This window comes from Lissotriton vulgaris, chromosome 1_2 (genome assembly GCF_964263255.1).
Source record: "Lissotriton vulgaris chromosome 1_2, aLisVul1.2, whole genome shotgun sequence".
Classification (NCBI taxonomy): domain Eukaryota; kingdom Metazoa; phylum Chordata; class Amphibia; order Caudata; family Salamandridae; genus Lissotriton; species Lissotriton vulgaris.
The window spans coordinates 46,882,304-46,908,560 of record NC_141686.1 but is presented as its reverse complement, the minus strand read 5'-3'; the positions used below and the strand labels follow the sequence as shown (position 1 = coordinate 46,908,560).

The 26,257-nt window shown below is 45.1% G+C and overlaps 1 protein-coding gene across 1 annotated transcript in view; it reads right to left on the bottom strand.

Annotated features, from left to right (window-relative positions):
• Window positions 1-26,257, bottom strand: part of OVCH1 (ovochymase 1) — an 852,055-nt gene that overhangs the window by 36,781 nt on the left and 789,017 nt on the right. The window contains exon 32 of the mRNA XM_086952799.1: window positions 12,503-12,598. Within this exon, the coding sequence (XP_086808925.1) occupies window positions 12,503-12,598 (96 nt within the window). The remainder of the gene's footprint in view (window positions 1-12,502; window positions 12,599-26,257) is intronic.

Sequence of the window (26,257 nt, the reverse complement as noted above, 5' to 3'; positions counted from 1 at the left end):
AGGGCCATAAATGTCATAATCCGTTCTATCCCATGCTATTCCACCAGGTAGAGGAACCGCTGTGATGTTCACTGACGACAGGTCTCTTTGTTCACGATGTTCACGATGAGATGATTTGTGTGGTTTCAGGAGCAAATTGATGTTCTTACTTGCTGTGTCCATTTTAATATGTTTTCCATCTATCAGCTTCCCCAAACTTAAAACGAGACTGAGCCAAAGTAGGAGATAAAATATACCTAATCCACTCCAAAATTCAACCCATGGTGAAACCAGATGTGTATTTGCAATCTCTTGACCAAGTTCCGTTAATTCTTCCTTGAAAGTTTTGTTTGTTGGCGTTGTTTCAGGCTCAATGGGATCCTCAGAAAAGGTATCGAAGTTGATGAAATAGCCAGAGGCAGTTCTGTCAATAGTTGGTATTGCATCCAGATTATTTTTAAATCGTTGGAGCTGCTGGTTCCCTTGACATGTTAGTATAGTCAGATGCTACATCATTGTAGACGGGAGATTCTTGACTAACTGTTATTTGGGTTTCAAGAGGCACCATGGCTTTATTGCATAGTCCTTTTCTCACTGCAGAATCTTCAAAGGTGATGAGTCTTTCAGTTTGAACCTCTTGGATAGTAGCAAGATTTGGTTGTCCGCTACATCTTGGGAGTCCTCTGGGCCTACTACTTATTATCGGCCACATGGTATGGTTTTGCCAGGTCAATTGATACGGACCGGTTCTCCTTTCTTCCAGCAAGTGGTGGCAGTAACACGGTTCTTGATCTGTGGATTGCTAGTACAGGTACTGGTTTCCTGTAGGAAGGCCCAAATTCCTTCTTATCCGCTTTTTTTATTTCTGACCAGAGCCCAAATCTTTGGAATCCAGACAGGTCTTGCTGGGACAGGTGGCTTTTCTTCAGTGGTAGTTGGCTTTTGGACGGTGTTGCCTAGACAACTTCTTGTTTCTTTTAAGTCCTGTAAGACAGCCAAACGATCTTTGATATCAAATGGTTTTTGTTCTACCACTGAAGTATGACGATCAAGGTCTTCAGCCATCCTTCTAGTACCAAAAAGGATTTCATATGGAGTGATTTCACCCAGAGAATTTCTTGGCAGGTTATTAAGACTACGTTGGACACTTATTAGATGTTTAACCCACCGTCACCCGAAACTAATACCCTAGCGGTTATAGATTGCTTTAAGTCATGTTTTTTTCTCTCCACAACCGAATTTCCCTCAGGATGGAATGGACTCGAAAACTGCAATGCAACACCCAAATTGGCCATGGCCTCTTTGTAAGCTTTTGAGCTAAACGCAGGACCCTGGTCAGAATGTAGCGTGCCGATTGTGTATGTCCCGATAAAGACTCGCAAATCATTTATAACAGTTCGAGCGTCAGCCGAGCACTGAGGTCACATCCTAATGAATCTTGAGCAGTAATCCACTGCGACCATGATACATTTATGTTACCATCCCTCTGCAAGGGACCAAAGTGGTCCAGGTAAACACACGCTAATGGTTTATCTGAAATTAGAAGGGGCGTCTCTGCTGGGCGTTTCACTGTTGAAACTTTTATTTTCTGGCAGATTTCACATTCCAAAACATAGTTTCTTGTTTGTTTCCTCATGCGTGGCCACCAGTATCTTTGTTTTAATAATGATACTGTAGCAGAAACACCTGCGTGTGCAGAGGCAAGCCCTTAATGTGCTGCTAAGATTAGCCCTAACCTGTGTTCCATGTTTGGGATTACTCCATCCCCCACTCCAGGGATTCGAGCAAACAGAACATTATTTGCATCAGTTATATATGAGTATTTGAGTGGAAAGCATTTTGGTAATGTTTTACCACTGTCTTTCATTGAAGCAGTGACAGCTTGCATTATTTCTCTGTCTATTTTTGTTTTTGAACGAGTGATTGCAGCTACGGAAGCCGTTTGCACAGCTTCCTTCGCGGCTTCATCAGCCAATGAATTCCCTGGAACGTGAACGCCATCACGCGGATGACTCAGTGTATGGATCACGTGAGTCTTTTGTAGTTCTTTCTGTAAAAGAACAACTTGTTCCCAAAGCATTTTATGCTTGATTGTGCCACCTTTTGCGTCTTTAAATCCATTTTGAATCCAGTTCTGCAGATATTCATTGTAAGACTGAACGCAGTAAAACGAATCGCACACTATAAGTGTTGGGAATTCGCGATCAGTATTTTCAAGTGCCATCTTGAAAGCCTGTAGTTCAGCTCACAGAACTGTACAGTCTCCGAGAGATTGAGTTTGTGACCATGGGTCTGAATTTACCATCGCGCCACCGACCTTTAACAATCACGCACGCAGCACTATAAGCTTGTTTACCCCAATAGCGGGCTGTGCTGATCCATCTGTATATATTATACAGCGTAATGTTCTAGAAGCAGAATTTCAGTTGGCAGAGGACATTCTTGTTCGTATTGGAGAAATTCTTGTGTCTTCAAGTAAGGGTCAAAAACGTATTCAACGTCTGTTGCAGCAAGAGAATTGACCCATTGTATCCATCTCGGATGTAGAGCTTTTGCATTTGGAATGCTTGCCTTTGTCACTGCCTCTGAGGCAGGCACAGGAGTAACGACTTTTATGCGTTTACCCTGCGCGAGGGCTTCTCTTTTGCTACCGCAGTCTGAACCGCTGTCAGAATTTTTTCTGTTGAAGTGAATTTCATTTCAGCTTGTATGTACAAGTGTGATTTGTAAGCTATTGCTACCTTTTCACCTTCATTAAAGGTCGGGTATGTGAACCCGCATCTTCCTGGAATGATTCGGATTACAAGGTTGCGTTTGTTTACACGTGTCTGTAAATGTGTTGTTGCTAACATGTCTGTTTGCACTGAACGCAAAATTTCTGTGTGTTTTTGAGTCCAATGAGTTGGTTTGAAATCAGGTCTTATTAATTTGTAGAGAGGTTTAACCCTTTCTGCGTAGTTTAGAATGCAAGTTTTTCCGAAATTCAGGAATCCTAGAACGGACTGCAAATTTTTCAGCGTTTTTGGAGGTTGGAGCAGAGCACATTTTTCTAAAAAATTTGCTGCCAGGCTTTTGCATTCACTTGAAAGTTTGTATCCCAAGAATAGGACATTGAGGTGGGCAATTCTTGATTTTTTAAAATTGAATTTGTACCCTTAAGAGGCGAATCCAAGTTTTATGGTGTTCACCCTGGTCAAGTGCCTGTCCAAATCATCATCTGTAAGATAGATGTCATTGACATAAGATAATGCCTCATCATCATACGTTTGTAGTGACAGTTACTCTGGCTGAAAATAACCCTGGACTGTTCTTGAATCTCTGGGGGAGATGACAAAAGTGTTGTTGTGTCCCCATTATTGAGAAAGCAGTCAAGTACCTGCTTTCAGTTGCAATGTTTTGACAGAAGAAACCGTTTGAAATATCTTATGTCGTTTTCTATTTTTTGCGCACAATGTTATTCATCAGTGCTGCACTGTGTGCATTTTGACCTGCAAAGGTTTTGCAACAGGAATTTAAATGTCTGTAGTCCAAAACTAGACGATATGTATTGTCTGGTTTGGAGACAGGAAACAAAGGATTGTTCATGGACGAGGTGCATGTTTCAATCACTCCTTGGTATTCAAGTTGATCTAGGATCTCCCTCACTTTTTTCTTTGATTCTTGTTTAACTGGATGCTGCTTCTAAGCAGTTGGTTGATTTTTTAACTGGATTTTGTGGTGGGGAGAATCCTCATCCCATCCCACATGATTTTTATATAATGCTAGAGACTGGGACACAGCCCATTTTCTGGCATAGGTGTATTTTTTATGAATATGAATATGATTTGAGAAGGCTGGCATAATGATCTCTTCACCATGTGGGCACTCCCTGACAAATCCAGGTGCCAGTCTTTTTCAGCCAGAAGGATGTCATACCCCTTAGATAGTTTTTCCCAAAAGAGTGCTTTTATTTTCCTAGTTATGTCCCCCTCTCTTCGGAGTGTGACTTCATATAACTTATGTGGTACACTAACCCTGGTATCTGCAGTTTCAACCTAAATGCATTCATTCAGGTCCACTGTCTCCAGATGATCCTTCAGGATCTTGCCAGCTATGGTAGCCTCTGCTGCACTGTCCAGCATTGTCTGGGCCCACTCCCAGTTTTTGAGTTGTGTCCTCAAGATCCTCGGCAGGTCTGATTTTAAGACTTGCTACCTTCTTTTTGGTGAATTGAGTTTTCTTATTTTTCGGAAAGTGTTGATCTTCGTTTGGACTTCACGCATTCTTCCTTGTGTTCTGATCGTCCTCTTCTTTTGGATTTCTGCGAGGAAGTCTGAAAGGTACGACAGGAACGTGTATCAGTATCTTGATATCTATCAGGTTTTCATAAATTATCCCTGTTTGAGGTTATACCTCTTTTCAGAGGGCTCCTTTTGAGGAGACCTCCCTCTGGATTTCTTCTTTTTAGGAGTAATGAGTGTGTTTTTAATGAAAACTTTTTCAGGATTTTCTGTTAGTTCGGGTTTTACTGGTTTTCCTGCCAAACTATCTCTTCCTAGTTGTTCATAGGATTTTTCTATTCTGGCCAGTTCATACAGTTGCTCAGTTACATCAAGTTCTTTTAGTTTTTGGCGCATTGCCACGGATGCTGCTTCACCTTTAATATTAGCTAATAATATAGCTGAGACCTGTTTGAAATCTTTCAGTAATTTCACACCAAGATTCAAAGGCAGGTTCTGGTCCGTATTCATTTTGAATCTGTTTCAGGACGTCTGGTATTACCGCCATAGACAGAACTTCATGTGCTTTTTTGTGTAGATTGAAGCAAAGACTGTACCCCAAGTGTCACAGTCCTCCACGTGAGGTGCCATCCTCATTGGTAAACAGATTGTTAGAATCCTGTGTTTCTCATGAGGTGTACTATCGGATAATACTGCCTCAATTTGAGTAATTTTTCGCGCTAACCAGAATGGAATTGGTTCCCTTTTTGCGGGCAATTGACCAATGACTGATTGTATAGTCTGTGGTGTAATTTTGTTTGTGTTCCCCTGATGAGGGGTGTGCTGTGGAATCCTTATAGCAGGTTGGACTGTTAGAGTCTGCATGACATATTGTACCAATTGTCTATGTATTTTAATTGATTGTTTTAGCTGAGCTAACAGTTCTGGACCTGTCATTTGTTCTATGTCAGGATGCGGTGTGTAGCTACCTAGTACCGGCCATGTTGCTCCTGGTCTACATAGTGGATCGGGCCTGGTAATGTGATTTTGATGTTGTAGGGCGCCTTTAAACCAGAGTTGATGCTTTAGGTAAGTTAGTGGAATTTCAATGTCCTCAAAAGGAACGTATTCCGCTGGAGGTTCCGCTATCTTTTAGAAGTGGAACACATGTGTTATTGGATTTGCTTGTGGAAAGATAATCCATGAATACCATACCTCTGTCTGCCGACATTCATGTGCCTCTATGTCAAATATAACTCTACCACCTCTTGCTGATAAGCCATTTTCTATAAGCTTTATAGTTATGGTTTTCCTTACGTTCTCCCAGAGGAATATAGCATCCGCATAGTCATGTCGGAAACTTGTAGTGTCAAAACCTGGTTGGTTTGCATTTACTGCAGTTCCTCTGCCCCCAGGATTGTCATCGTCTGACATTTTGTTAAGAAGTTCTGAAGAGCAAGTCTCAAGGAAATAAAGACAAGGTGCACAATATTTTGGAACACTATCCTTCATCATTGGAAAAAAATAAAAAATACTCAGTTTAAGGCGGATATTTTATCCTTTAATCCACTCCAGACGTCGATTGAAGTATTTTAAGGGAAAAAGGGGTTTCTGTGAAAAGCACGACCGAGTTACTTTAGTATCTAGCGTTAAATTAGTGCCTCACCAAACGTTGGGCACCATGTAGTGTAGTTGCTATATTCCCAATAGGCTCTGCGCATTGGAATAATATATCCTATAGATTTGACATAGGACTTATGTCGACTAAGTCTCTATCGAAATATATTAGACTTAATTGTGAGTGCCAGCAAGCTCAAAGGTCACTAGAAACCGTCTCGAGTGCACAAGAAGGGATTTAGTTTCTGTCAATCGCATAAACATGACAACTTTGTTTCCCCAAGATAAAACTGATCTTCAGAATCATGGAAACAATAGATAGATATTTTACTCAGTCAATCGTGCATGCTTCGTTTCACCAGAAGTGCAGAGAAATAGAGAGATGGGCATTTTCAATAAAAGGATTTATTGAACAGTCTTCTTTCTCAAGCATAAGAAATGAACTGCCACAATCGTAAAACTGGTAGCAAAATATAATGCATACCCCGATGTACCTAACCGAAGGTTAGTACAAGGGAAGTAGTAAGTGAGGTGTAGCATAAATGCAATATTCTTTGCCAAGAATCTGTCCAAGATTTCTCTTAGGCTCTAATCAGCTCCATACTTTGATTTGGAATGAAGGAGGTCAGGCTCAGGACTATTTCCCAACAACCAGCAAGGGTAGCTTGGAAACACTGGAGCTGGATTTCTCAGCAGGAGAAAAGACAGCGTCTCTCTCCGTGCGTCTGCTGGAGGGTCGGCTTCCTTCGGCACTTGCTGTAGCAGGATGCGTTGAGCAAGTTGATAGTCAAACTGCTCCAAACCACCATGTGTTTGCTATGGTAAGTGTGGGCATATTTATACCTTGAAGGTACCGAGTTTGACGTAAAGGTGGACATAATAACGCCATCAAAGAGTCCCCGTTCTTTGATAACGACATGATTTCTTGGACAAGTCAGTTTTCAAGCAAGGGGAAGTCCCTAGCTGCTGAAGCAGAGTTTTCCAAGAAATCGTTGTATATTTTCAGAACTAGTGGAAGTAGCCCTGCCGTATTTGGACTGCATGAGCTATGTCTAAATATGGTTATGATTCTTATGCCTATATAAGGATATGGTGATTTATATCTATATTAGAGCATGAATCGGGAAAATTACAATAGGGTCCTAAGATGTTATACAACAGCTTGACTGAGCAGATTCCTATCGGAATAGCCGCTGTGTAGGTGGTGCATCAGCTGGGCTTTCCCTCCTCCGCCTGAGTGGAGGCAACATCAATAGTTGGAGGCCTGGGCCTGGATAAGGAGGAACCAGAGTGGCGGCAGTGACCTGGGATACTCCGGTCTGTTGGGGTGCGTACTGTATGAGGCGGTTTGCCGCAGCGATTGTTCCTAAGGTGGCTTTATTGGTGCAAGACTGGTGAGCTGCTTGACTGGTGGGACCCTTCGCCTGGATAGGAGGAGCTGTGCCGCTTTACCCAGTGGGGAGCAACAGTGCAAGTACCGGAGTGGGCCAAGTGAGAACCGGAGGGCGGGGCGCTGTGTGGCAGAACAGGGCAAGGTCACCAGTTGAGCTGCGCCGGCCACCGGATGATGCATGGCACCCCTTGAGGAGGTCTGGGCTTGAGGTGAGAAGGGCTTGAGGTGGGCACCTGCCTGGCAGCGGATTGGGTGACAGGTCGACTCCGGAGAGGTCCTAACGCAGCGGTGCCCCACCCGCAATGTATGGACAGGAGGGGCAGGCTGGGGTGATTGAAGATTGGTGTGAGCAGTTCCTCCTCCTGACTAATGTAGGTTGGTGCCGGAGAGGCGGTGCAGGGCCTGGGGGCGGAGATTGAGTGAGCCTTTCAACAGGAACTGCAGGTGACATGCCCCCATTGTCGTTGGCACTGGTTGTGGTGTGGAGCGGTCCTACCTAAACTCTAGCCTTGGCGGCGGTTTGCGGAAGGTAATCAGCAAGACCCGCTGGTCAGTGGACGAACCTGGAGTGGCGGGTACCAGCCGAGCAGGAGACAGTTGTTTGTTTTCCTAAGTGCCTCCGCACTGGAGCGGGGTGGGAGAGACTTCAGCTATGGGGAAGCCATGGGGGGGAAGCAGATAGCCCCCCCCCCAGGCCTTGAGGACGACAAGGGGGACTCTGCAACAAAAGATGCTGGGGAGGAACAGGTGGAGGTGCCGGTTCATCAACAACTGGTCAAAACTCTTGAGGCTATAGCGGACACCAAGGCGACCCTCCACCAGGACATCAGCACGGTGGCGGTTGGCCTTGGCTTGTTGCGTGACGAACACTCTAAGCTGTCCGAGAGGGTAAAGCAGACGGAATCATCCCTGGAGGCTCTGGAACCAGCCTAACAGGCACTATCGGCCGAGGTGGGATAGCTTGCCTCTAGGGTTAGCTACTTGGAGAAGCAGGCGGAAGACGCGGAGGGGTGCAATAGACGGAACAACGTCTGGGTGGTGGGCCTTCCGGAGGGACTAGAGGGGGTAATGCTCAACGGGACCCCCCCCCCCCACATCATTTCGCTTTATGCAGATGATGTATTGATCTATTTGCGAGATGGGACCTCGGGAAACTGTCAAGTAGTAGAAATCCTGGAGGAGTTTGCAGCTTTGTCCGGCCTGCCGGTGAATGGGAAAAATGTATTTTTGTTCCCACTTCACCCCTCCATGCCTAGACCATTGAGTCTTCCGGCATCCCTGGCGTGGGCTCCTGTGTCTGTCAAATATTTAGGGATACAGATTTATCATACGCAGGTGGACATGTTTGAAGGGAATCTTAGGGACAACCCGGAGGGCTTTGTGGGCTTCTCACTCATGGCTCGATTGGCACTGTCGAAAATTGTTCTCCACCGCCTACTGTATTATTTTGTCAATCTACCTGTACTGATACCCAGATCTTGGTTTAGGACGTTGGATGGGCTTCATAGAGATCTTGTTTGGGATGGTGACCGTAATAGTGTCCTTACAGACCCTACGCCTTCCACTTACAGAGGGCGGGTTGGGGGCCCCAGACTTCGAGGCATACTACTTGACGGCCGAACTCCAATGGATGGCAAGATGGCTTGATGGCAGGGACCTCTCTACATTCGGACTCCCCGCTGGTCCATTATATGTACGGTTACTTCCTAGATTCCTTAACCGTCGTCAGAAGATTCCCAATATGGGAATGCTGCTTTCAGTGGCGGTGCAGTGTTGGGACAGATGTGTGGCCAGGTCCCGAATGCGACAGCTATATGCCCAGAGTTTCCTGCTGGTGGGTATACCTCAGGTGGGGCTGGGCACCCCCCACGAAGCGGTAATTGATGGGTTGGGAGGAGGCTGGTGTACGTACGGTGGGCGACTGTTATAAAGATAAAGAATGGCTCCCACTGGCTGAGTTTCTTACTTACCATGAACTCCGAGGTCAGTTTTTGAACTGTCATAAGCTCCGTGGGGCAGTGTCGGAGCTTTGGGGTGTAGCCTCTGGGGAACCGGACACACATCTGGCCCTGGAGGCGATGGTGACTCTGGGTTCCGCTGGACATTTAATACACTGGCTTTATCTGGCCATAAGACAGCTGGCGCCAAACAAGCTTCCAGGTATACGGGAAAGATGGGAGAAACTTAATGCGGCCATTGTCGGATAAGGCATGGCAGAAAGTTCTAATGAGCCCAAAAAAGATCTCCAGGAACACGGCCTTTAAAGCCCTTCAATTTAACATACTGCATAGGACCTACCTCACTCCGCATAGGTTGAATGTGGTTTATAATAGAGACGATCAGGCCTGTGCTATGTGCGCATTGAGGAACGCGGACTTCGATCATAGGATCTGGTCCTGTCCATTGCTTTCCAATTATTGGAACAAGATTGTAGATCTGGTTAACAAAGTATTGGCTCACACCTTGCAGTGCAGTCCTGAGGTTTGTCTGTTGGGCCTCTTCCAGAGAACCAAAGCCCATAGGTTCGGGCACAGATTTGTGGATCTGGCCTTCCTCCTGGCCACAAGGAAAATTGTGCTTCATTGGAAATCAGGGAATCCACCACTGGTTACCAGGTGGGAGGCGGACGTAACCTTTTGAGTTTGGGTTGAGGAACGAGTGCTAATCGCTGAAGATAAGATCACCAAGAGGCGTAAACCATAGGCGGAGCCATGGGGTGACATTGCCAAATCATGGAACACTCGTCATGGAGTGGAGCGGGACTTAGAGGAGAGGGGGACTAAAGCTTTAGTGTAGTTGTGTGAGGGGAAGCTGCCTTATGCTTTTGCCCTACTTGCCCTGGCCTGGGGTGGGGATTGGTCCCTTTCCCGAGGCCCTCTTCCAGGGGCCCCTTCCCCACTTTCCTCCCCCATCCGCCTATACGGTTGACAGTTGGCTCATTCTTTGCGGCTGAACCGCACTGACTCCTGGCAGTTAGTTATTAGTTATCAATTTTTATAGGTAATTTGGATAAGTTTCCTTTTTTGTTCATGTGCGAAAAGAATCTTTGTGTTTGAAGAAAGCCGGCTGCGGCTCGGGGTCATTTCCTTACTATACAGATTATATGGTTTCTATCATTTGGGAGTCCCAGAGAGGTCGCTTGTAGCCTGTCATTTGATTTGGGCAATTAATAGTATCATTAGGCTGGTAATTGCTTATGTGTGCATAGAATTGGGCTTACACCTCACGTATTGTATCAGAACTGAGCGCGCAGATTTGACATGCGGCATAGGAGAGATGCAAGAATTGATTATGCGTGCAATCGATAAATATAGATAAAGGTTGCACAAGCATTGAAGAGTGGGTATTGTGTTAACTGAAAGGGTGACACCCTGTTCCTTGATAGGCGATATTGTCTTTACATTGTATTCAGCTATTATATTTAGGAGTATGGTGGCGACTATTATGATGGAAATGCATTTCTGTAACTGAAGTCTGTTAACATGTTTTTTCAAAATATAATTAAAAAGACAAAAAAAAGTATTCTCTCCTTTCCCAACTTGCTGTTGCCCGACAATTCCGCTCTATAGAGCGCTGCACCGAGAGCTTGCACCTTATACACTCCACAGCAGGTGATATAGGGTAAGATGAAACTTGGTTAGTAAATCTAATAATCACTGTGGGAACTGGCACTTCCTGGTTGGCTGAGGCTTGGCATAGATTCTGGTTATACTGACATACCACAAACCAGGTTATTTAGTGTGCAACTGCTTAACATTCAAATGAAGAAAAGGTACGTTTTTGAGACTATATTTTGACTAATGACCATCTATGAATAAACAAGTTAACCAGATAATCCAATCTTCAACATACTAGCCTGAATTATTGAAGAAGATGTATCAACTATAATCACTAGAAAAATCGATCCTCCATGGTTAGAGCAGTTGTCCGCTCTAAAACGGACTGAAGAAATGCCCTTCTGGTGGATGGACCACCACAAAAAAAGGTTTGTAAGCTCCAGATGTTGCAGAATTCTGCAGTAGGAGCAGTGTACAATCTACCTAAATCTGCACAGATGTCTTCAATGCAATAAAGCATGCACCAGGCTTCCTGTCACTGCCAATATTCACTTCAAAGACCTTTCGCTAACATAGCGAATAAAAAGTAAGGTCCTACACTCTGCTGCTCCAAAAGGCAGCTCAGATCTGCAAGTAAACATTTGTTGGTGTCCTCCAAGCATGTAAGGAAAATAGCAGGAGGGAAGTCTTTTTCTGCTACACTCTGCTCAACTCATGAAGACTCAAAAGAGTCTGCCTTTTAGGAAGCCCATAAAGACATTTATTTGCATAATCCCCCTCCACTCAGTTTACAGTTGGAGCTTAGTTGCTCCATAGTAGCATAGGATGCTTGATTCCGGTCCAGGAAAGACATGGCTTGGCAGTTCGGGCTGGACTGTTCCCATGAGGCACAGGGTCATGGCTGATTTGCATATGGCCATGTCTGAACTGGGGTGGTGTGGAGTGCAAAAAAAACAATGGATTTAGGCCCAGATCTCTGTACTGGGGTGAATGTATGACATTGTTCTGCATTCTGTCCATCAACTGTTTTCGCATTTGTCACCCCAAGTGGGATGGGTATGCTCAGACGTGAGTCCCATGCTCTCCACACCACTGGAGTCAAGCTATCCTGGCTGAAGACGGCTGATAGCCAGAAACTGGTCCTAGGATGCTTGATTCCGGTCCAGGAAAGACATGGCTTGGTAGTTCGGGCTGGACTCTTCCCATGAGGCACAGGGTCAAGGCTGATTTGCATATGGCCATGTCTGAACTGGGGTGGGGTGCAAAAAAACGATGGATTTAGGCCCAGATCTCAGTACTGAGGTGAATGTATGACATTGTTCTGCATTCTGTCCATCAACTGTTGTTTTTCCATAGTAGCACTTCATAAATTCCAAACGGGATTCAAATGCTTCTTGATAATTCTCCATTCGCTTCACACATGGCTAAAAACCTGAGCTACGGTAACCTCTAGGGTAAGTTGAAATGTAAGCCTCATCACCTCATTGGCTGCAGTTTGGGTTTACAGTGTGGAAAGTAGTCTACAAGCATTGTAGTACTGAACTGCATGTTTGCCGTCATTGCCATTTAATACTTTGTACCAATGATTCATGGCCTGGTGTGGAATAACAAGCATTTTATTTAACATGTAAGAGATACTGAGCTAGAGCAGTTATTTATTTCTACCACATAAGATCAAAAGATCCTTATACATTTTCTTTCCTTTTTAAAAAAACAAAAAAAGTGTGAGCCATTGAAAAATAGTACAATGAACCTACCAGTTGCATTTGTCATTCCCCATCCGGTTACAAAGCATTCTGAGGTTAGACTTGGCTGTTCATTCTTTTCTGGTAGGCAAACTATTGAATTTGGGTCTGCAATGAAAGTAACCATATGCATGTTAGCAACACATACGGTTAAATTAACCAAACTTTTCCAAAATCAGATCACTGAATCCCATGCTCAAACTTAAATTTACTCCAGCCAAGATATAATACTTCACGGTTATATTACAATCTTTGAGCCACAATAATATCAATCTTTGTCACTGGCACATTAACACCCAATAATAAAATTAAAGACAATTTAAAGATTACATTCTATATCAAATAATCCACATGTAGATTTTGCAGCAGTTTACACATTTTACCATCTTACCAATTTTACTTCAATTTTTTTAGTGTTATGTGGAAAAGGAGGTCGACTATTTAAGAGATTGGCATTTCAACCTAGGTACCTTGGTTCTAATCCAAACTATGGTATTTGACCATGGACTTTGCAATTTTGGGCTACTCCGTGTATAGATGATTCAAACTGTAAATACATGCAACATAAATTGTAAATAATTTACAGGGCACTAATTAGTATTGTTCAAAAGTCATGTTCTAGCACGATCTCACCAATCACAGCTGATCTTTATTGTCCAAGTGGACCGTAATAGACACCAAAAAATTTGTCTATGTCCAAAACCTCAGATTCCCGCTAAAATTCTGTGTGAAGCATCCACTGCTCATTGCACCTGGGTCCAATCTAATATCTAAAACAATAGACATTAGCTCAATGCGGGTTCTAGAAACCAAGCTAGGGGCATAAGGAAGGCCCTTGCAGTCCTTGCGGTGCAATGGGCCCCACTTACCCCTTCAGGGGCGTTCATTTAGCCCAATACCTATGAATATGTGTAAGATAAAGGGATCTTCACATTCTGCAGAGGTGCCCCATAATTTTGTGTCGCGCCACTGAACCGAGCAGATCTTCATACTGAAAAGCAACTATAGCGAGTAACAAGAATCCAGTTTTGGAAAATGCAGGAAAGACTGTGCTGCATGGCTGGCTCAAGTGGGGTACAATTTTAAAATATCACTTAAGAGCTTAGCGACAAGCTGGGCTACTAATTCTGGCTAGAAAACATTCCCAAATGTGGTTTTCTTTTCATGCCAGCCCTGATGTGTGATAATTAACTGAACTATATAATATACCAGCTGAGTCTACTTAAGTCTGACATGTCAGGCGCACGGGGACCCCGCGGATGAGGGCACAGGCGACATAAGTCAGAGGTGAAATCCACTTTTAAGTATAGTTAGTTTATCCGCAATGCATCCGGGAAAAGCACAAACTCAATAAATAATTTGTGGTCACACCACGACGAATCCGAGATCCTGAACGGGTTTCTTCTGATGTACAGCGTAACTGACCAGTGGGCGCAGACCGATACTGCGGGATAACTGATCTGAAGCACAGACCTCGTGCAAATGGACCCTGGGCAGACCACGCTTAGCGGAGAAAATGCATTCTCACACTCCTCTTGCTCTTCTCATTCCAGTTACTGGAGTATTTGAAGTCGTGGGAGCTTTCGACTGTAATGAAAAGTATTTTTTCCCGGTTTCTCCATACTTCCGATATTCCACATTTTTAAGCAGTCTGATTTGGTGCTAATGTGTAGAGGGGAGGGCACACTCTTCTCGTATAGTGTTAGAGTGCACTTTGTCTTTGATACACTTACGGCCAACACTTGTTTGTTGGGGTCCAGAAAACCTAACACATGATGCATGCACTCCATAAAACACGCCGCATACACTTTAGGCTGGGTTTCACACTTGGGAAGTTTATTCACACATCCTTTCCTCCCATTGCAGCAATACAAATATACTCCAACTAAAACCACTCTGCACAGCACATGTTTCACTTCTTCACTGAGCATGCAGCATCTTCTTGCACACTCACTAGCTTGATCTGCTGTGCACCAACTCCACACTGAATAACTTTACAGAAGTTCAATTATGTGGAACTGTTTCCCTGTTTAAGGCAGGCTGAAACACTTCTACCAAAAGGGAGACACCTTTATGCAGTGGTGCCCCATTCTAGCAGGATGCACAAGTGGCCCCCACCTCACTACCTCTTGAATTTGCCCTCTCGAGGGGAGGGGGGGGGGGGGGGAGGGGCACAAACCAATCTTCTGCCCCATCTTTGCTCCATATTTTTGCTGCAACTGCCCAGCTGAAACTGTCATTTAGAGCTGGGGGAGTAGTTAGACTAGAACTACCAACCCATGTGACTGCTCCCGTTTCCTGCCAAAGTCCTGGAGAAAGCCATCAACCTCCAACTCACCGAACACTTTGAGGAAAACAACCTACTGGACCCCTCCCAATCAAGATTCAGAGAAAGTCACAGCACAGAGACAGTCCTGATCACCACAACAGATTTATTTATTTTAAGTGTTATATATATAGCGCTGGCTAGACCCGTAGGTATCAGAGCGATTTACATAAGGATCAACAATGTTACAACAGTGATAACAATTACACGTTACATCAAATATATGCAACACCTTAAAGAGCGAGAGGGAGAGACAAAATAGAGCGGAAAGGGGGTGTGAGAAGGTAGAGGAAGAGGGGGTAGAGGTATGAGAGACGAAGGGAAAGTCTGCCCAATGACCGACTAGGTAGGTGACGGCAGAGGAGGGAATCAACAGCCAATCACCCGTGTAGCTCTCAAGGTATCTACATCGGGCATCAGATAGATAGATAGTTAGATAGCCAGGAAAAAGCAGAGTCACATAAAAAAATGAAAGGGGAATGGGCGAAACAGCGAGATGTGGAGAAAACGGTGCCCAAAGTCCGGCTGGGCAGGTGACGGTCAAGGAGATGAACCAAGGCTGATCTCCTCAATAGCTGAACAGAGCAGCTCCACAGAGCGTATGACATAATGCTCGGACTCCACTGTCAGGATAGAGCTCAGGTGTATTCATAGATTGTCAAATTATCCAGATGCCATCTTGAGGTCAGGCACAGCCCTGGCAGGGTTATGTGAGGAAAAGATTCAGCTCAGGGAAAGAAAGTCATCACTGGCGGCCATGTAAGGGTCAGGCACCCATCAGCCTCCGCTTCGAGTAAATATTGGCCCAAGGGACTAGAAGGCAGCCCTAGCTATACGCAGGCATAAAGCACTATGGGGCCAATGGGAGAGGGGCCCAACTGTGTGATCCGTATGGAACAAAGTCTTCTGCACATCTTCACTGGCGGGGGCGGGCCTCCCTTTCTCACCTGGATGCTTCATGGGGTCCCCTGACGATTCACAAGGGGGAGCCTCACCCACATTGGAGCTGAGGGGCTCAAAAGTCTCTGCAGCTGCGTCTGGCATCCCTACCAGCACTCGCGCCCCGCGGCTCGCCGACTCACCGGGTGCAAGAGTGGGGCCATCTCAGCTTGCAGGAGGTTCGTCCGCTCTCGCCGGGCCGGGGTCCACAGCTCACGCCAGCTCACCTCAATTGGCGATTTCGCTATCAATTACTGCAGGCCCACAGTGGGGCATCAGCGCTCGCAGCAGCAGTCCTCTAGGGTTCCACTCCCCATGCCGTGAGGTGCAGGGGCTTCGTATTGTTCCACAGGGTGAGACAGTCTCCGTCCCAGGGAGCCGCCATTTCGGAGTCAGGCAGCCGAGTTCGCCCGCATCTCAATCCTCCCGCCTCTCGTGGTCAGCGCCACGCAAACCTGCAGAGCAGCATCAGCCCTCCACTCTCTCAAAGCGAAGATGTGGCAGGGGTCCGCACGCCGCTGTGAACCCTGTGGGCTCAGGGGACTCCCCTGAGCAACATGGCTGTCCGCCTCTCGTTTCCCCCTTCACTCGGGGTCCGAGTGCGCTCCAGCAGCTGCAGCCACGGCCCGCAACAGGTTCCCAGCTCTGACATTCCTGCACACAGATTACATTCACACCGTACTAGACAGAGGAGAATCAGCTGCCATGATCCTGCTCGACCTGTCTTCAGCCTTCAACACCTTCTCCCACCACACTCTCCTTGTCCGACTATGCCAGATCAGAATAAGGTGACGCAGCACATATGAATGGCATCTTTGCTCACGGAGCACACCAGAGCCATCTGTCTCCTCCCTACACTTCAGAAGCCAAGCACACCATCTGCGGGGTCCCTCAAGGCTCATCCCTCAATCCAACCCTCTTATCAACATCTCCTCCTATGCCACCCAGCGTGTCCCCTCACTTTAAGCGGACCCCACCAAGACCAACTTCCACAACTGTATGAAGAACGTCTCAGCCTGGATGAAGAACTGCCTGAAGCTCAACTCTGACAAAATTGAAGTACTGATCTTTGGCAGACACCTCCCTAAGGAACAACTCTTGGTGGCCTTCAGAACTCAGACCCACACCCACTCCGAAAGTTCACACCTGCAACCTTGGCTTCATCCGGGACAGCAAACTCTACATGAAACACAGTCGCCTTGGCCTCCTTCTACACACCCTCATGCTCCACAGAATGTTCAAATGGCTCCCCATCAGTACCAATAAGACAGTGACACAGGCCCTCATCACCAGCCGGCTAGACTACAACGATCCACTCTATGCAGGCACCACCACCGAACTCATGAGAAGACTCCCGACGATCCAGAACCCAGCAGCTACGCTGATCCTCAACCTGCTGAAGAGAACCCACATACCCAGCACTTGAGACCTCCACTGGCTCCCCATCCAGAATAGATGCAAATTCAAACTACTGGCACTTGCCTACAAAGCCCTCCGACCAAAGACCTGCCTATATAACCCTCCACCTACCACCCAGGAACCTCTGCTCACCTCTCCCTCGCACAAATACCATGCATCCACAGCTACCTCACCTGAGGACGCTCCGTCTCTATCCACGCTGCCAAGTCCTGGAACTCCCTTCCCTTCCCTCAACACAGCCGTTTCGCACACTCACTGACCAACTACAGGAAGGGACTCAAGCCCTGGCTCTTCGGCTGACACCCGCAGCACAGCGCCTGGATAGCCTAACGAGTGATAAGCTGTGCTATATATGTACCATTTGATTGATTGAGGTGGAATGGGTGATCATGGGTAATAAAGAAAGTGGACATTATACTGCATAGAATGGCATAGATAATGTCCAAAAATATGGCATGCTGGTGTGCCGCTTTCTCAGCAGCAAAGCATCAGCTTACCCCCTATGCATCAACTCCTTCAAGTTGAAAAAGTGCATTGGTAAGTAGTTTATCTGACATGTCTGAATAACAACTGGACTCAAAAAACTACATTTTCTTTGTAATATTCTTTTTCTTATGAAAAGGTTAGCTGATAATTTTCTTGTAGTGGCGAGTAACGTTATTAACTAGTATGAGGCACGCGAGGAGATATATATATATATATATATCCCAACAGCAAGCCTCGTTATATAAAGACACTGCACTCCTCTTGGAATTTTAATTTCTGTTTATTGACCTGTTTTCTTCCTCCACCATGGTGGAGGAAGAAAACAGGTCAATAAACAGAAATTAAAATTCCAAGAGGAGTGCAGTGTCTTTACGTAAAGAGGCTTGCTGTTGGGAAATATTGAGAGGCTGTCCTGACCTCGCCACCGGCACCAGCTGTCAGACGCTCCCCCCGCAAAGGACATTTTGCTGGAAATATATATTTCTTTAAAAGCTGTTCTCCTTACTGGACCACCAACGCAGTGGCACTGATAAGCAGCCTCCAAGAGATATTTTTCAAATTTCCCCTTTTATTTTATTCCATTTTCTTTATTGAATGCCACATATTCATGTGGCACAAATTCAAACAAAGTAATGACTAACGCCTTTAACTGGGTCTCAAACACTGCGTTATTATAACAGTCCTTTAGTGACCCTTAAACACTAGGGCAACAACTCTACTTGATATGCAGTGGCAAATTACGACCTCCATTATTTTCATGAACATTCATTGAAATTCCAATTACTCCATAATCCATTTATGCCAAGATTCCCTCTCCGAAAGGGATTATTTTATTTCATACTTAATATACATTACAGTTCTAAAATGTCATGATCCATTTCATCATATTATACACAGTAATTTATATTCTTTATATTCTTCTCGTTCACCAAACACAATTGTTTTAGGGATTTTAGAGGAGTTGCCATCAAAAACCTTTCTTATTCTGATCTTTCCAGTTCGTGTTTGATATCAATCCTACCATCTCTTCAGCGCTCAACTTCCAGTCCACACTAAGTTTTATTAGCGCTTGGATGAACGACAACCAATTGAAATAAAACCCAGAAACTGAGCTCATCCTTACAGGTGGGTTAGCAAACTCATGGAACGCCAATTTTTGGCCCCCTAGACTAGGTAGTCCCCCACTCCCCCAGAATCCGGAAGATCAGCAGATTCTTAACCACTAAGGCCCTAACCCTGACTGTCCTTGCCTTTGTAATGTTGTGTATTGATTACGCCAACTCTTTACATTGGCATCCCCGCATATCAACTACATTTGCAGCTGGTGCAAAATCACGCAGCCAGACTTATCGCCCACCAGCCTATACGACATAATGACAAACCCCTATTGAAGAGTCTTCACTGGCTCCCGGTGGCTAAACGCTGTGCCTTTAAACTTGGATGCACCACATTCAAGGTCCTAATGGGGAATAGCCCTGCCTACCGCTCTTCCAGGATTCAGCACTATATCCCCTCTCGAGAACTACGCTCCTCCAATCTTTATTTGCTGACCACCCCCATTTTTAAACGTAAGAAGCACGGAGGGCTCAGATCCGCGCTATTAGCTCCATAGCTCTGGAATTCGCTTCCTGTGGAAGTGAGGCGTACAGCCTGTTACATACAGTGCCGGAAACTACTTAAAACCGCTCTCTTCACTAAGGCATATCTGTAAGTCAAATGCATCATTGTCGCAGCCCCTCTCTTGCTCATGAGCACCATGAAACCACCTGGTGTACTTGCGCTGTATAAATTCATTTAACATAAAATGTCATAAATGGGGTACAACATGCCCCCTTTCTTTTACACACTCTTATCCTCCCACAGAGTACAAAAATATCCACTCTCTTGCCATTAATTATTCCATCATTTTATGGATTTCTGTGCTGGTAAGCACTATTATCATCATCCTCTAGGTTATTATAAAGTGCACGGTGCGTTATAATAGGATTCAATTTTTTAAAAGTACATATTACTTTCCATATGATTATTTTATCTTAAGGAGTCCTATAATCCAACAACTTTTCAAGGTTCTCAGATGTAGTTAAGTTCATAATGATACTCAATGAGGATGATATTTAATATGTAAACATCAAATATAAAGATGTCATACATAGGCTAATCTGAACCTACACTTCACCTCCTAATTTAATTATTTAAAGTTCATACTGCTCATAAAGTGCACATTGCAAGATTCCAAGAACCTAAAATATGTTGGAGCTTCTCACATCATTTACAATAAATACATTATATGTGATAATCATTCACTCCTAATCTCATAAATTCTTAAAATTACAAAATGGATCATAACATGATCCACCTAACTAAAGTACATAAACGCTCAAAGTGCACAACGTGCAATCACAATCACGCTTAATATTTTAGATCTTTTAAAAGTACTATGTATATATAACTCCTAACCATTATGATGCAAATGTAATTCCTTTCTTCAATGTGATTGCGTCAAATAATATATTGCCCCCTCAATCCTCATTCATTTTCAGGTTTGAGGATATATTCAAAGTTTATTCTTAAACTGATATGTAACAAAACATTAATCAGAAGTATAGTATTCCCATTAAAACTAAATCACTCACTTACATCACTATCTTGACACAATACATATGTCATGAAAAAAATTATGAAAAGGCTAAATATGAGGATCCACTCAATTTCTCATGCTGATTAACAAAATGTTTAGACTTTCCAAAAGTCATCCTTAAAACAGTACTTTTGCAATGGAAGTTTATTTCCACAATGCAATTAATTTCCTAAAAAATACTTCTCTGTATTGAGCTTACTTCAATACACATACAACATACTTTCAAAATGTAAGCAATCTCCAAAGTTCTCCATGTGTTCTGGTGGTAAGGTACTGGCGGCAGCAGTAACGCATCTTTATTGCCTACTAAGAATGCTGTGGAAAACCAGGAATTTATACTCCTAGGAAATTTATTTTCCTGGATTACCCATAGGCATCTTTGAAGATGTCTGAAGACAGAAATCCTTTCTTCGTGTAGTGCCAAGGCTCTGTATGTACCCCAGCATTTCCTTACTTTGAATAAATTTAGGACCTGCAAGCTTGAAGTATGCTGCTTACCAAGTGCAGAAACTAAAGAGCAGGCTACAGATCATGCCAATTGCTCAGGTATTTATGGTCGCTAGACTGTAGCCAAGATATTAAAAAGATATCACACTGAAACAGTACCTTCAACTTACAGCATTATTGACTCCTTTTCTTGCTCACTTCACAGACCTTTTTGAACCTTCCATATGAGTTCACAATATCAACTGCTTTCTTAATCGCTTTGGTCATAGTTTCCTTTACAGAAAAACTACTGACTGGCATCTTGGGCAATGCCCACAATCCAGCTCAAAGAGAATTTTTTTTAACTGTAATTTGTGCTCACCATTGGTGCCTTGACCAGAATGCCAAAGCAAGACTAGGATAATGTTTTTGTAGGTTGGAAGAAATCTGGTTGTTGGTTGACTGGGGTGTGAGGGTAAGGCACAAGCAAACCCAAAAATATCACTGTACTCAACCCCTGGTAGCTTGGCTCAGAGCAGTTAGGTTCAACTTATAGGCAATGTGTAAAGTATTTGTGCAGCACTTCAAACAGTGAAAACACACCACAAAAGGAGTCCACAACATATTCGAGACATCGAGGGGTATTCAATAAATAAAAGAAGACCAAAATTACAAAAATCCAATTAGTAGTACCAGAGATTACATTTTTAAGGTTTCAGTTAAAGAGCGGCAAAAAGTATAAAGTGCCGACTGTGATAATCTGGTTGCTCTGGACCAGGAAAAAGTCACAAGTTCAAGCCGACCGTGAGGGAGCGCAGGCCAGATACAGGGACCAAGTTAGGTCTGCTGAACAAGGAACCTTAAATCCTGGTTGTAGAGTGTTTTGAGGATCTGTGCAATGATGCGCTGCACAGCCAAAGCGAACTGTTGGGTCCAAGATGCGGCTAAGCTGTGGTGCAAGGTCCTATTGCATCAACATTGAGGACCTTGTCAACTGGGTTTTTGATGCGAAGTCCGGCATTCGGCATGCAGTGTGCAGTCAGGGCAATGTGGAGGTTCCGAAGAACAGCAAGGCTACCATGGATGAGATGGGAGGGTCTGTCTCGAGGATGTGTCACTCAGTGGCTCTTTGAATGACCCCAGTACTTAGACTGATCTGTTCCCCACCTCCCCCCAGTGCCTTGGGACCATCACAGGCAAGTAATTGCGCTTTACCATCCCTTGATTGAGTGGTGGATACAAAGGCAATACAGGTTGCAACAGCAATGAGTCTTTGCGAAGGGTCCAACCCCCGTAGCAGGGGAGACGCGTCTGCTCTGAATGGGGTTGCGTTGCACAACATCTGAGATGTGTTGGTTAGACTGGATCCCCAGAGGCTGATAAAGCACCTTAAGGCCAGTGCCAAGGGTCCAGGACTAGGGTGGCATTACTTGGCAGGATAGACTCACAGATGGCTGTTGGAAGCCTGCTATGTCCCTGAGGCTTCTAATCAGGAGGTCAGCCAAATAGCCCTTGGAGTCACTCTGGTTTCTGGGTTCAAGAGGTGCACGTCCAGTCCTTCTCAACCAGGTAAGAGGGCATCAGGTTAGCACAGCAAGGCAGGAGTCCAGTTGGGTGCAGTCCAGCAGAGTGGCAGTTCTTAGCAGCACAGCAGTCCTTCCTGGCAGAGTATCCACAGGTCCAAAAGTGTACTGAAGTGGTGGTCTCGAAGGTCCAATATTTACATTCAGTTGTGCCTTTGTAGAGGGGGCGAAGCTTCAAGAAGTTTCCCGCTGAAGTCTCCTGGCATCCTGCCTTCTCTGTCCTGGCTCCAGACTAACCACAGGGCAGCCCGTTGTGTGGAGACAGGACACAGACTATTCAGGTGTGACTTTTCCCCCAGCTCCTCCCTCCCATCATGCCAGTGAAGGCCCATCCAGTCATACCTAAGCTCCCATTGTGTGTGGCTGTCTAGGAGAAACACAAAGCCAAACTGTGAACTACACCATGCATGTGAACAGGAGACAGGCTGCAGGCACCACAATGCCAACTTTCTTAACGTGATGGTTTCAGAATGGCAATTAAAATACGTCACCAAAAGTTAGGATTTAAATTGTGACTCCAGTGACACCATACATGAACTAGTCATCACTTCCCATTTTGAAATTACACCTATAAAAGGTAATAAACAACTCCAGTGTTATCCTATGGGAGAAATAGGCCCTGTCGTAGTGAAAAATTTAATTTGAGAGTTTTCCACTACCAGTGTTGTGTAGTTCCTATAGAGGATCTGCACATTTAGACAACATACACTATAGGATTGGTGTCCAAGTGATTCTAGACACCCCTACCATGTTTGTTAGCCTGTATACCAGCTAGCTCAAGTGCCACTAGAAACCCCTCTCACGAAGGAGAGAATAGTTCTTGGCAACTATCGAACAGGACAACCCCCGATCCGTCAGAATAGTGGAAACAGTGCTACTTGTCGCCTAGTCACTTGTGCTCACTTTGTCTCAGAGAGATACACAGAATAAACGGTGGGAAAGTTTTTCAATAAGCATTTATTGAACCAGCATCATTCTAGTGTACAATAGGTGTGCTGAAACAACCATTAGACAGTAACAGATTTAAATGATTATAAGCACTAACAGAGTAAAGGGATGGTAGATTCTTCCATCATGCTAAAACAATGAATACATGCAAGTAAATAAAATACATGACAGTAAAATGCATACTCCTACGATGCAACACTTAGTAGATGTACCCAAGTGTACCTAGCATGTATGTTGGTGTAAAAGCGTAGAATCCCTCTAGGATAAGGTCAACCCCATTACCTAAAGTGAGAGGCTGTGGACACCCTGCAAGGGATGTCAGACCACTAAGAGCTGGAGTGTCTGCATGCAGGAGCCGCAGCATCTCGCATCAGTGTGTCGGCATCGAAGTCCTTTCTCCACTGAGTATCCCAGTAAGAGAGGGCCTATATATACCCAAAGTGGTGCCCCCCTGGGGATATACCTTGCTGTGTCATGTTGGACTGGGATGACGGAAGAAATGACACTTATACATAGTTATTATCAAGGGGATGGTAGGCCTGCTGCTGGGCCTTTCTAAATGAAGGGAGGGGGCCGTACGGACACCCTCCTGGAGCCCTTGATTGCCCTGGGGACCGCCAATCCCCAGGGCTGGCTCCTGCAGTGTCCCGGGGTTCCCACCCCAGGAACACTGCTATTTGCTATGGCAGGGCGGGAGCCGTGCGGCTCCCGCCCTGTCATAGCAAACACTGGTTTTGATTTTGTAAGCAAGAGCAGGTTTCCTGCTCTCGCTTACAAAATCCAAACCAGATTGCTTTTCCACAAGGGGAGCTGCATGACAGCACCTCCCCATGTGGAAAAGAAAAGCCGGCTCCCGCAGGTGGAGAGCTGGCGGGACCGGGGGGGAATTGGGGTCCCCACACGGTCCCCACACGGTCCCCAACGGAAAGGCCAGGTCCCAGGGGATGGGGGTCCCTGGGCCGTGAGTGGCTTGGGAGGGGGCCACGCACACCCCTCCCTTAATAAAGCCCCCGGGGCTATTAGAGGCCTCAGGAGGGGTGCCACGCAGCCCACCTCCTAAATGTATTATATAAAATAAATACATTTATGGCCATGCCCCGGGGATGGGGTCCCCGGTGCCGAAATTGGCTTTGGGAGAGGGGTGACGCGTCCCACTTCCAGTTTATAAAAAAAAAAAAAAAAAAATAGGGGCCAGGCCCTGGGGGATGGGCCCCAGGGCCTCGAAATAGGAAAAGGGGGGCCACACAGCCCCCCCCTTCTGAAAAAAACCCAAAAAAACGGCATTACGCTAGAGGCCGAATCCCCTCCCTGCATTACTCTGCAAACATGCCTGTGGTGCATTTTAAGTTGGCGGATTAATTCCCCTTGAATCCTGAGGGTTCCTGGGGCCAACAAGCCCACCAGGTACCTCCAGTAAGCGCTACAGGGCTGTGTTGCAGAGAGGTGGTCCGAGGCTACGCCCCTTTCTACACCTCTCTGCAACACAGCTCTGTGGATCTTACTGGAGATACCTGGTGGGTTAGTTGGACCCAAGTGACCTTCAGGATTTAAGGGGACTTAATCCCCCAACTTAAAACGAGCCACGTGGCGCGTTTGCACAGTGGTGAAGGCAGGGGGCAGGGCCTGATGTGACAAGTGATATATATATATATATATATATATATAAAGGTTACAAGGACGTTCAACTTGGGCTCATATTTCCTGTAAGGAGAAGCCGCAGAAGCCCCCGGGCAGCAGGATTATCCCTATAGTAAAGCGAAGAGGCAGAGCTGGTGTCGGAGGACCCGACCAGCGCCCGACACCACACTAAGGAAGGGATCCGCCAATTACCTGGTGAAGGAGTGCTTGAAACGGGACGCCGGTATTAACCAGGCGTTTGTGTTCATAAAAGACATTTCTAAACCCGATAAACGAAGCACCATGTCCGTAGACACGTTAAGGAGCCGCGAGGCAGTGGCAAGTGGCATGTTCGATGGTTCCCCGAGTGGGAAAGTGCAACCAACTTACCAGTTAACAGTCAACTCAATTCAAATTCAAATATCAAAGAGAAGTTTAAAATGTTGGAGAAGCCCATGAATGCTGAGCAGTTCAAGTGGTCGGATCACCGGTCCTGGACTCGATACTTGGAAGTTGGTAGGATAACGAGGGGACTACGTGTTATGCTTGCTCCCAGTTACGAGCATCCTGACCCCCGAATGCTAGCGGAATAGGCGGACTAACTTTGAGTCCTCTCGTAAACTTGTGGAAATTCTCACAAAGTATGATGATAGTGATCGAGAAACAATACAAACTAAAATTTACATCTTGAGTGCTGAAATTGACAAATTAGAAGCTGGTGCCGTGACAACAAAATATCGAAATTAAATGATTGCACGCTTGCAACGTGAAGAGGAGGTCATTAAGAAAATAAATATAAGTGAACACAAGTCCGCTATCAAAAACAATAAAGAAAATGCCCCTCTGGTAGCCCACTGGAAAGAACAAGGTCACAGTGAGAAAGATCTCAGATGGATCATTTTAAAAAGGATAAAAGAGCAGACCAGATTAGGCAACAGTACCACCAGACGTAAACAACAAGAACAGTGGTATATGATTAAATTCAACACAATTAAGAAAGGCCTCAACTCTAGGGAAGAATGGGAGGCCCTCATCTACTACAGGAAAAATCAACCCTCTTTCCTATTTAATGAAACTAGTCTTCATATATATGATGAGTCCCTCCAAAAATTAAATTACTAAAATACATGCCCGTGTTGCTTTTAAGTGATCAATCGTGACATAACAGAGGGTTATTAAACCAACACAATGTCCAGAATTAAAAGATTTTCAGACATAATGGAGTGGGTTTTTGACCTCTTAAGATATGTACCAATGAACAAGTTACTTACCTTCGGTAACGATATATCTGTAAGAAACATTAGTTAGTGTTAGATTCCTTACCTTAGAATATCCCCAGGCGTCAGTCTGGATCCGGAAACTTTTGCGTAGCAGTACCCCTGCGC